Consider the following 11,865-nt stretch of genomic DNA (forward strand, 5'->3'; position numbering starts at 1 on the left):
CTAGGCGAAATCAGCGTTTAATTTTTCTTATTTTTATTACCTAGTATAGATGAGAAAGCCGAGAAATCTAGAAGTTTTGTCATAATTCGATGAAAAATAAAGTGCTTTCCAAAATACAAACTTTTTAAACAGTTTATTAAAAAAAAAGTAATGTATGTTTACAATACAAAATTTCTGTTAATACACATAAATTATAAAATAAGAACACGTAGGTAGTAAAATAATATTAAGTAAAGCAAAACTATGCAAAAATGTTTGTTTATAAATTCATGAAAATAATGTATTTATTGAGATTTCAATTCTTCCTTTTTACGTTGTAATTGACATTTTTGATAAATTAAATCACTGTGATCGGTGGACCAGGCAAAATACATATAGGCTGTCAATAGAACAGCCAACAATAGACGATCCAAAGTCATAAGATTAGTGGCCCAGAAGATGACAGTGAAACCAACAAACGAGGGATGTCTGATATGATTAAATAAATGTCTCAATTCGAAGGATTTATAGGCCAAAGGTTGAGCATAACATTTCATGTCGTAATAAGCCTGTTAGGGGCAAAATATTTATTATTATTTAGTACATCAATCAATTTAGTACGTAATTTGATTAGAATAATAGGTAAACAAGAAAAAAATGCTTATAACATACCTGTTTAATACCCACTATCTCGGGTAAATCCATAATCATACTGCCACCACATATTATTAGCCAGGCTAGGGCATGCAGCAAAACAAATGACCACCACAACCATTTATTCGAATCAACATCAACTTGCCACACTATGATAGAGGAAGCAGTCAACCAGTTTTTCATTAGATACTAGAAATATTGGAAAATAATTTATTCAAAATTGTTGTGTGGATTTGTTTATTCTTACGCACATGTAAACATAACGATGATGTCAGACTATAAATAGCCCGTTCGGCCGAGGCCAAACCAATACTTTGCAAAAGTTTCTTTACCAAGGATGATTTCATAAAACTATGTTGGAATATAAATAAGATCAAGTAGAGAGTATTGAATACCATGGGTCCATAGGCAGTTTCTAAACGTGATTTATTGTCCAATAGATTAAAGACCCAGGTGTAGATTTTTGATGTTCTACGGGGTGCCGATAAAAAGTGTACCAAATGTGTCACTACATAAAGAGTGTATACAAAGGAGGACATTGCTGCCAGCAATACAATGTATTGCTTAATTGATGCCATTTTTTATTATTATTTTGTTAAATTTAATAATTTCTTGGGTGGGTTTGTTGTAAAATTCTAAAGTGTTTTATAAACAAATGCAATGTAAAAAACTGATAACAATAGAAACCAAAGGCGTATAACTGCAAACTTCGTGTATAGCCGCCGTTGAAATTTTGAATTAAACGCCGTTAAAATTTTGGTAGCATAAATTTGTTGATATATTGAATGTTTTTTTTAAAGTTCAAAATTAGTTTGTTTCTTTTTAAACGGTGCATAATAAAACTATAATAATGGTAATGGTTGTGTCATTATACTTTCTTATTTCTTATATTTTTAATACTCCGAAAACTTTCATTCAATAAAATATAGATGTAGTTAGAGTTACCGTATGTGAATTAAATTTGTAATATTGCCAATATGTTTACATTTCTTTTTACCAGGTTATCATTATTAAGTGAATGCTCGTTGTGTAAAAGAAGAATTTATTTTGATGATTTTACTCTTGAAGGAAAAGCGCATAAAAATGCAATTTTGTAATTTTTGTGCTAAAAACAGCGAACAAATTAAAAAAATTAGTGAAAACAGTGCGGTGAGCGGTAGTAATGTAATGAAAATACAAAATTTATTACAAATATTCCAAAAAGATATTGTGCAAGTAAGTTAATTACAAATATGTATCTATGCTACAGAAAACCGTAAATAGTTTTTTATATCTTTTAAACAGTTTCTCCTGGACAATAAGAACTCACTAATATGCCAGAATTGTCTAAAACAATTAAAAAAGTGTTATGAATTTGTGCAACAAATCAAGGCATCAGAAAATAAATTTATTCAAGGCAAAGAAATCAAAACGGAACATGATTATTTTGAAACATCAACGGGGAATGTGGCGAACAATGAAACGACAAATGCAAAAGTAACGGTAAATGAAAAGAGCAACAATGAAAATGTGTTTAAAACTAACCTTAAATTTAAGCCGATTTTACCAAAAACTACCTCGTCTAAGGAAATTGTAAATAAAAACGTAGAAACATTAGTGATGGAAAATAAAACGCGTTTATATAAATGTTTACTGTGTGCGGAATCCTTTAAATCGTTTAAACAATTAAAACAACATGAAGTGGAATTTTGTGAAAATAATTTGTTAAAAGAATTAAAAATTTGTGTCTACTGCCATAAGTGTTTTAGTAAAGAGATTTCTTTAAGTGATCATGTATCTCTAAAGCACCCACAACAACAATTTCTATGCTGTTTATGTCATGATAAATACTTTGCTGCCAAAGGTTATTTGGCTCGTCATATTAATAAAGTCCACGACCATGAGAGTTTACAATATTTTTGTGGAGAATGCCCCGAGCTACTATGTTTTCCAAGGCCGGAGGAGGTACAAGAACATTTTTTATGTAAACATCCTTATCAGAGCAGCAGCGATGCTATGGAAGATCAAACACAAGCAACTTTAAATGATGATGATATGGATTTGGAAATGCATGAAGAATTCTTAGATGAATTTTTACTAGCTCATACAAATGAAAACACATTTCAATTTTCTGAATGTTGGGAAGCATTGGATCTGCATCTGCCCGATATGTTGCAATCAACTGCAAGTAATCTTAATAATGTGAGCGAATTCACAGAAGCCTTCGCCTGTCCGAAATGTTTTGAACAATTTAAAAATCCTCAACCTTTATTGAAGCACTTGGCTGAATTACATAATCTACCGGTGTTAATATGCCGTAAATGCCAGAAATGTTTCCCCTCATTCAAAGATTTCAAAAGACATAAACTACAGGCGTGCTTAAACAATTCGACTAAAATTCCTCTTACCGTGCAATGTCCTTATTGCCCAAAAACTTTTAATAATTCAGCCAATCTCAAGCAACATATACGCATTGTTCACAGTCAGCTAAAACGTCATATTTGCCAATTATGTGATAAACAATTCTCCACTTTGGATCATCTAAAGAAACATGTCTTGAGTCAACATCAAAATGAACGTAAACATGTTTGTACGGTTTGTGATAAAAAATTTACTCAAATGGGTCATTTGAAACAACATTTGGCTATACATACTACCGGCAAAACGTTGCAGTGTTCAGAGTGTTCTTTGAAATTTTGGCGTAAAATTGATTTGGAAAGACATCGTCAGAAGAATCATGTTTTTGAGGAGGTGCAAGGCGGAAAATAAGGTTAGTTGATAATATGTTTTTTTAATATTTACTGAAACATTTTAATTTACATATATTTATAAAGTTAAATTTTCTATCCATTCATATATCTTCTAACTTCTCTTGTCCAAATGTGAAATTATTTAGGGAAGAGTTAATCACAAATTCGTGAGGGCATTTATAAAGGTTTTCAGTTTTGAGCTTAGTTTAAAAGTTATTATGTAATCTTGAAAATTGTAACATTTACTTTTTACGCAAAGTTGTGTTGGTTATCAGGGGAACTGATCTAGAACTGAACTAGAATTGAACTAGAACTGAACTAGAACTAGAACTGAACTAGAACTGAACTAGAACTGAACTAGAACTAGAACTGAACTAGAACTGAACTAGAACTGAACTAGAACTGAACTAGAACTGAACTAGAACTGAACTAGAACTGAACTAGAACTGAACTAGAACTGAACTAGAACTGAACTAGAACTGAACTAGAACTGAACTAGAACTGAACTAGAACTGAACTAAAACTGAACTAGAACTGAACTAGAACTGAACTAGAACTGAACTAGAACTGAACTAGAACTAAACTAGAACTGAACTAGAACTGAACTAGTACTGAACTAGAACTGAACTAGAACTGAACTAGAACTGAACTAGAACTGAACTAGAACTGAACTAGAACTGAACTAGAACTGAACTAGAACTGAACTAGAACTGAACTAGAACTGAACTAGAACTGAACTAGAACTGAACTAGAACTGAACTAGAACTGAACTAGAACTGAACTAGAACTGAACTAGAACTGAACTAGAACTGAACTAGAACTGAACTAGAACTGAACTAGAACTGAACTAGAACTGAACTAGAACTGAACTAGAACTGAACTAGAACTGAACTAGAACTGAACTAGAACTGAACTAGAACTGAACTAGAACTGAACTAGAACTGAACTAGAACTGAACTAAAACTGAACTAAAACTGAACTAGAACTGAACTAGAACTGAACTAGAACTGAACTAGAACTGAACTAGAACTGAACTAGAACTGAACTAGAATTAAATTAGAATTGAACTAGAACTGAATTTTACACAAAAAGTAACACTTTATTTAAAAGCTAGTACTAATGTCTAGAACTAAAACAAAAACATAAGAACTACTTTACATAAATAATTAAAGACAAAACTCAAAATAAGATGTTGTCAGTTCCGCTTTCATTTTTTCAAATATTTCTTCAAACATTTACACAACCTAAAGGCAGCATCTTGTAATTTTGACTTTTCATGAAAAGCTATAGATAATCTAAAACAATTTGAAGCACCACCAGTGCTAGCAGCAAATCTTGAACCAGGAATAAAGAATATTTTCTCTTCGGCCATGCAAACTTTTAGAAATTCAGCAGCACTGCAATCTGAGGGTAAAGTAACCCATATAAAATAACCACCTCTGGGAGCTAAAGAACTACAACCCTCGGGTAATTCTTTGGACAATACCTCACTGGTGGCCAACATGCGTTCCTTATAGGCATCATACATACGTTTTATATGCTGTTGTCCCAAATTTAATTCAAATAAACTGGCCACTATGCCAGAAGTATAGTTGTTTAAACAGCCACCACTACCAGCCAGACCACTGCAAGTAAAATGTAATTTTGTTGAAAACTATATATATTCTTGAGATTTTTACCCATTTACCTGTTATCCACCAAAGTTTTAACTCTCTTGGGCATTTCCAACCATCCCAATCTAACGCCTGGACCCAAGATTTTCGAAAAACTGCCATTAGATATAACATTTCCCTTAAATTCCTTATCTTTTATATTATCATAGGCGAATAATCTCTTAGGTGCTTTATTATCTTTATAATATAAAATATTATAAACATCATCACAGGTTATAAGGAAATCATATTGACGTGCCAATTTTATTAAGCCTTCACATACTTGTTCCGAAAACAATATACCAGTAGGATTGTGATAGGTGGGTATGGTATAATACATGCCCCAAAATTCTTTATTTTGCGATTTAAATTGTTTTCCCTTAACCAACTTTTCCAGTAAAGCTAAATCAACACCATCTTCATTTAGTTTAACTGGTATTATATTTAAAGTAGGAAATTGTTTCATAGTATCCAAAGCAATCATATAAGTTACTTCATCCACAAAAATGTAACCATTAAAATCCACTAAAGTGGAGAGTATAACATGCAAACCCTGTGTAGCGCCACTAGTTATAAAGATATCTTCACTGTGAATAACAAATAAACAATTATTAATTTATTTAATAATTACCAAGCAATTTAAATAACTTACCTTTTTACCTCACTTTGATACATTTCTGTAAAATACTTAGCAATAGCTGATCTAGCCTCATAGGTGCCACTAGTAGGTCCATATTGAAATAATAATGAAGAATTGCTTTCTTTTTCATACTTCTGTAAAGAGAATGCAAGTGTTTATTTATAATTTCTTTATTTATACATTTTTTGCTATTTCCATATTTACCAATCTGTGTTGTGTGGCCTTTATAAAGATGTCACTGCAATTTTCCAATAAATCGGTGCCAGGTGCCCCTACACCCAAATTTAAAATCTTTGATTCATAAACATTCCAGTCCCCACCATCAAACAGATGTTTTAGCATACGTTCTTCATTTGCTAAAGCCATTTCTAATTATTTTTTAGCTTCTTAAAGTTCTTAAGTGTTTGAATGGATTTTCCTTACTAAATAATTTCCAGTTATTAACTAAATTGTTATAGTCGTCTCTTAGCCCTTGTGACTTCAATAAGTGTTAAGAGTGTTTTTTTTTTTTTGCAGTTAATCAGTAAAACTTAATAATTTTAGCAAAATTGTTTATAATGATAACAATTTTTAGAGATATGAATGTGTGTACTTACATATGATTATGTTTAATTGTTGTTAAGATTTTCTGTTAGAATGAATAGTCATATTTTATTTTTTTTTTTCTAATGAACTTTGTTTTTTCTTTTTTAATAACTTTAAGGGGATGGTTTTTTTTATTGTTTAAAATGTTTATAGTTGTTTTATAAAATAAGATAGTGTTCTAAGGGCGGGTTTTTCAGATAAAGATAATCTACATTCTTTGTTTAAACCTAGTTTAATATATGTTTTGTGTTTTTCAGTAAACAGTAACGTTACTTATTATCTTAGTTTAACTGAGTGTTATTGGCCAATTAAACTTAAGTTATAAGTGAGAAGACACAATTAATAAAAACAATAAAACAATGATTTCGGAAGAACAAAAACTTAATATTTTAAGTAAATTGCAATTTTCCAATTTGTTTTGTTTTATTTATTATTGTTTTAAATGTTTATTTAACATTTTTCCAAAATTTTTCATTTTACAAAAGTATTATTTGCAAAAAACAGCTGTTCATTGTTTATGTTTTTGAGTGAAAAGTTGGCAATACTAACAAAGTTAACTAAACTTAAATCCATAACTGAAAAACACAATCATAGGTTAAAGTCCGTCTAAATTTGTTCCGAGTTTAATCTAACAGCAAGTTAAGCCTAGTTTAACTGAGTAGTAAGAAACCCGCCCTAAATTAATTTTATTAACTAAAATATTATAGTAGGATTTACAATATTTTCTTGAGTGTAAAGATTAATTTTTATGTTGTCAATTTATTTAGAATGTTTTGTTTATTTTGGGTTGTACTTTAGGTGGGAGCATTTTATGATTTAAAATAGTCTACACAACTTTTAAAATACCCTATAATCAAAAATTGAATTTTATTTATAAAACTATGCAACTAAGTTGTGTTTAAATTCTTCTTTTAATTCGGATCCTAAGCTCGTATAATTCAGATATCAGATATGGTTTTGAAAATGTTTCTATATAAAACTTGTGAAATCGGTTCGTAAATATTGGATATAAGATAAAAATTCTCAAAAATTCCAATCGGCTTAGAATCATTTATTGAGTCGACATGTATGGGCATGGTCAACATTGTAATTAAACTATAGGTTACATGTTTGAAGTTATTGTTTTACATTTAGTACATGATCTTCTATAGTAACAGAGACGAAACATATTGAAAATGTTTAGAATCGGTCCATTTTTTTCACCAAGTCCCCTATAGAAATTAACCTAGCCTAATGAACTCCCCTAAGACAACATTTTATATCATAATTACGTTAAGTATCTCGACAATAACCGATACAATTATGTTTTGTAGCAACTTTGACCTCATTTGACCCTAACCTTCTTACAAAACTGCCTTCAGAAAGTTAATTGTTTACAGTTTAGTTATAAAAAATAGCATCTTGATTAAATCTAGCATAAATAAATTGTATGCACACCTAAATTTCTCTCCCTATTTGCTCTTAGCCCCCATATACAGCCTCTTCCAGAAAGTTAGTTTTTCATTAAAAAATGGCTTAAATATTCCAGTGTAGAGGACCATCATATGGACGGCCACAACCGACTATACTTTTTTACTTATTTTTTTAATATTTTTCAGTTAATAGGTAATATATGTATGTATATATCAAAAGAAAGATATTTCAGATACCTTTCAATGATATACATAGATACATAACAAAATATTGATGTATTTTTGTTATATCCAAATCGGTTTTTGATGATTTTTCTCATATCTCAACCGTTTGTGTAAAAAATTTGTGGTATTTACTGTTTATTTTTAAATTTTAAAGATTAAGTGTAATTTTTAATTGCATATTTTTAAAAACACAAAATATTTTAACCGTATTGAGCCACTACATTTGAAAAACTAAAATTTCAAATTATTACCTTTAAAAAGTTTAATTGCTAATAATAAAATTATATCTTGTTAGTTTTAGTAAACACGCAAATTATATTAAAATTGCATTATTTACAAATTTATTTCTATACATTATAGTTTATCTAATTAGACATCGCATGCAAATAATATCTATCTATCTATCTTAGTCTTTAGTTAGATATTTAAAAAGGTCTTTTTGAAATAAGCTAAAACTTTTTAATGTTTGGGCATTGTAACACATCTTATAGGAATTGTGCTATTTAATTGGTAATTAAATAGTCTAAAATACTAGGTATCCAAACAAGGTCCTTAAGGTTTTTGTTGGCTTCTTCACAGAGATATTATACATATTTGTCGCTCTTTTTTCTGAGTTATACGGCTCAATTATTTGGCATCTATAACCGACTTTTTGCAGGAACGTAAATTGTAGTTTTTTTCATAGAAAAATCATAGTTTGTATTGTTTTATAGATATTTATATTAATCAAAAAACTTAGAAATCCAAACAAGGATCCAAAGCATTCGTTCTGAAACTACATAAATATATTGTAATTGTTGCTAAAAGACCTTAAAACTTTTATCAAACCAACATTTATTTACATAAAATAGTTGTTTTTTAATCTATAAAGTAATACTGATCTTGTTGATAGTAATATCTCCGGGGTTTCGAAATATTTATGGTACAAGACCTTATTGACGAAATGTAAAACTTTTTTTCTAACTCACTGTAATCTTTACAAACTTCTGGTAACATATTTTCTTGCTTTTATTTAACAATCTGGTAACATTACCAATTGTTATCAACAATTATTGTGAATAACAAAGAATAAAAGTTAAAATAATACTTGCTAACACGAAAAAAAAAAATAAACAAAAAAATTTCCGCAAAATATGGCCTCGAATGATAATTCCAATAATAATACAACATCAAAACAAGTTGAAGGCACTAATAAAGAAACACCAAATAAACAGGCGGCACATAATGCTCTACTGGATTCACCCATACGAGGACCAACACTCTCAACTAGCACTTCAAGTTTTGAAGCCTTAGATCCTCATGATCCTAATCTAAGTAAATTGGCCAACAAAATGTTTCGCAAAACTGAAGAGTATATAACAAATGAATTGCAAGCTCCGCTAGAAGATTATCAACTATTGGAAAATATGAATCGTGCCACTATAGCAAAATATTCTGATATGCGACAAATATCGGAAAATCTAAGTCTATCAACAGCGGAATTAAGTCAAAAGTTTCAGGCATTAGTAAGTTTTTGCTCTAATTTATGCAACAAATATTTTCATTTTTAATTAAACTTCAGAAACCTTTAATGCAACAAATTGATGAAATTTCCGATACTGTGGATAAACTAGAAGCGGCCGCCTATAAATTGGATGCCTATTCTATAGCATTAGAGAATCGTGTTAAATCAGTTTTACAACGAAAAAACAATATGTAAAAATTTGTATAAAAAATAACTATTTATTAAGATATTAAACATCAAACACACATTCATATTTATTATTTAGCCTAATATTAATTTAAATATTATGGCCACTATATTTAGAAATATCAAGGGATCTGTAAAGTAATAAGAAAAACATAATAAACTCATATTAATGACAAAACTTTAAATAAACTTACATTTGGCCACTGTACGTATAGATCTAATTAAATTTAAAACTTGAGCCTTAACCGTAGGTTGTCCAAACTCTTGATTCATTTGTTGAGCACCCCAGCCAACTAAAAAAAATGTGTAATAGGAAATGTTTCTTAAATGATTGCTGCTTATTAGTTAATTGCGCTACTACTTACTTCTGGCCAGGAAACGTTCTTCATGTAAAACACATACTGCATTTAAACATAAAAGAGAAGCTTCAATTAGTGTCCACAAAGTAAACATTTTATTTAATTAATATTTTGTTTAAAGTTTTCGGCAAAATCGTCAAGAAACACTATTTTACTGATGACGTTTGTTTTTGAGTCGATTGAGTGTTTCAAACAGCTGTTTTTAGTTAATTGTATCATTCACAATAGTTCCCCAGTACAGTGTTGTATTGAAATCTTCAAATGCAACGCTGTTTAAAAAGTGCCAGTAGGAAAGTTAGAGGAAAAAAGAAATAATTAAAATACAATTGAATGTTTAAGGAACCTATTAACTTAGATAGATAGATAGATAGATAGATAGATAGATAGATAGATTAATAGATAGATAAAGATTAATAGATAAATAGATACATTATAGATAATAGATAGATTAATTGTAAATAAATAGATTAATAATAAATAGATTAATAATAAATAGATTAATTGGATATATAGATGATATATAGATAGATAATGATAGATAGATAGAAGATTATATAGATCGAAGATAGAAAGATATATAGCTCGCTCTATCGCTCGCTCTCTCGCTCGACTCTCTCGCTCGCTCGCTCCCCTCGCTCGCTAGCCGCTCGCTCGCTCGCTCGCTCGCTCGCTCGCTCGCTATCTATCTCTCCCTCGCTCGCCTCGCTCGCTCGTTCGCTCGCTCGCTCGCTCGCTAGCTCGCTGCTCGCTCGCTCCTCGCTCGCTCGCTCGCTCGCTCGCTCGCTCGCTCGCTAGCTCGCTCGCTCGCTGCTCGCTCGCTCGCTGCCTGGTTTCCCCCCTTCCCCCTTCCTTTTCCTTTTTCCCTTTCTCCCTTTTTCTTTCCCTTCCTTCCCTTTCCTCTTTCCCCTTTAATCAATTTCGGGCAACTAGGAGCTTCATCCTCCGCCCTTACAAATAAGTATAAAAATGTACCACATCGTGGTACAGGCTGTTGAGCTAAAAATGCACCTTTATCAAGTAATTTATCAAATAAATCCGCCATATAAGAACGTTTTTCATCTCTGAAGGATTCAAAGCTTCGTCAGGATCTTTGGGCTGTAAAGGCAACACATTAAAACAAAAACCAAAAACATTTATCTATTTATCCTACCAACAACTTTTTCAAATCCCTTAATGGTCCACTAAAATCTTTAGGATTTTATTAAATGGTTCCAAACGAAAGACATTAACGGCAGACTCTTGATTTGTAACAAAATATTTTAGAAAACGATTTCGTAATTTTCTTTCTTCCAATGATGTTTTAGAATTTTTCAATTTTGTTAACCATTCCGTTATAAGATATTTCTCACGATAATTGTATATATACATAAAACTTTCCAGTTTTTGCATTAATTCATTAAATTCATTATCTAATCTTTCAGTTTCTTTAGCGATATCGGGCATTTTTTTGGAATTTTGTTTATACTTTTATTTATTTATTTGAAATTTTTATAGTGATAATAAATTTGTAATAAGTTTTGTGACAATTTATTAGAATAGATAGATTTATAAATAATTGATTTGGTAAAATGAAAACAGGGTTTTACTAAAATAATAAAAATTAACGAACTTTGGATGAAATTATACTTTAAATTGAAAAATAATGAAATTTGGGCCCGATTGCTTTAAGAAAACTGAAAGCAGTTTTGAAAACCTTAATGTGTTTTGTTAGACCCGAGAGAAATATCGCTCCCTATGGACAAAATCTTAAAAATACTGTTTATGAAAATTGCAGGCTTTGGTTTGATAGACCATGTCAAATTTTATCCAGAGTTTTTTTCTAAAAACTTAAATCTGCCCCACTTTGGGTTCTTAAATAATGCTTTAATTGGAAAAAAGTAGAATAGATAATTAATAATTACGTTATTTTAAATAAATTGTTTTTCGTGCTTTTTTATTTC

The 11,865-nt window shown here is 30.3% G+C and overlaps 5 protein-coding genes across 9 annotated transcripts in view; 1 reads left to right on the plus strand and 4 right to left on the minus strand.

Moving 5' to 3' along the window:
- LOC119607670 (biogenesis of lysosome-related organelles complex 1 subunit 2) overlaps positions 1–9,744 on the plus strand; it is a 10,196-nt gene extending 452 nt beyond the window's left edge. Inside the window, exons 2-4 of one of the 4 annotated variants that reach the window (XM_037961724.1) lie at positions 1,634–1,848; positions 1,918–3,382; positions 9,091–9,221. In XM_037961724.1, the coding sequence (XP_037817652.1) occupies positions 1,684–1,848; positions 1,918–3,381 (1,629 nt within the window). In that variant the 5' untranslated portion in view covers positions 1,634–1,683 and the 3' untranslated portion in view covers position 3,382; positions 9,091–9,221. Of the gene's footprint in view, positions 1–1,633; positions 1,849–1,917; positions 3,383–8,943; positions 9,382–9,437 lie in introns of those variants that run through there. The other 3 variants (XM_037961725.1, XM_037961727.1, XM_037961726.1) reach the window with 3 other exon arrangements.
- Positions 235–1,331, minus strand: LOC119607675 (nurim homolog). The gene is made up of 3 exons (XM_037961736.1): positions 885–1,331; positions 652–822; positions 235–548 (listed from the first exon to the last, which is right to left on the minus strand). Exons 1-3 carry the CDS (start codon positions 1,209–1,211, stop codon positions 285–287), a joined length of 762 nt encoding a protein of 253 aa, XP_037817664.1. The 5' UTR covers positions 1,212–1,331; the 3' UTR covers positions 235–284.
- On the minus strand, positions 4,441–6,391 carry LOC119607674 (2-aminoadipate transaminase). Of its 2 annotated transcripts, none has more exons than XM_037961734.1 (5): positions 6,251–6,391; positions 5,859–6,132; positions 5,667–5,788; positions 5,050–5,601; positions 4,441–4,987 (listed from the first exon to the last, which is right to left on the minus strand). In XM_037961734.1, the coding sequence occupies exons 2-5, from the start codon at positions 6,018–6,020 to the stop codon at positions 4,570–4,572; spliced, it is 1,254 nt and encodes a 417-aa protein (XP_037817662.1). In that variant the 5' UTR covers positions 6,021–6,132; positions 6,251–6,391; the 3' UTR covers positions 4,441–4,569. The 2 variants fall into 2 exon arrangements, with proteins under 2 accessions (XP_037817662.1, XP_037817663.1); XM_037961735.1 differs by having other exon boundaries at positions 5,859–6,183; positions 6,251–6,357.
- On the minus strand, positions 9,573–10,110 carry LOC119607677 (immediate early response 3-interacting protein 1). Its single transcript, XM_037961738.1, has 3 exons — positions 9,932–10,110; positions 9,761–9,859; positions 9,573–9,697 (listed from the first exon to the last, which is right to left on the minus strand). Exons 1-3 carry the CDS (start codon positions 10,017–10,019, stop codon positions 9,642–9,644), a joined length of 243 nt encoding a protein of 80 aa, XP_037817666.1. The 5' UTR covers positions 10,020–10,110; the 3' UTR covers positions 9,573–9,641.
- A 72-nt stretch (positions 10,111–10,182) lies between these two features.
- Positions 10,183–11,787, minus strand: LOC119607669. Its single transcript, XM_037961723.1, is given in 5 exon segments — positions 10,183–10,194; positions 10,878–10,987; positions 10,990–11,020; positions 11,076–11,122; positions 11,125–11,787. Coding segments are annotated over 5 exon segments (444 nt in total). The 5' UTR covers positions 11,369–11,787.
- Between the last annotated feature and the right edge of the window lie 78 nt (positions 11,788–11,865).

This window comes from Lucilia sericata, unplaced genomic scaffold, assembly GCF_015586225.1.
Source record: "Lucilia sericata isolate MDLA Ls3-8-SP2 unplaced genomic scaffold, ASM1558622v1 Contig000726F_arrow, whole genome shotgun sequence".
In the NCBI taxonomy this organism is placed as follows: Eukaryota; Metazoa; Arthropoda; class Insecta; order Diptera; family Calliphoridae; genus Lucilia; species Lucilia sericata.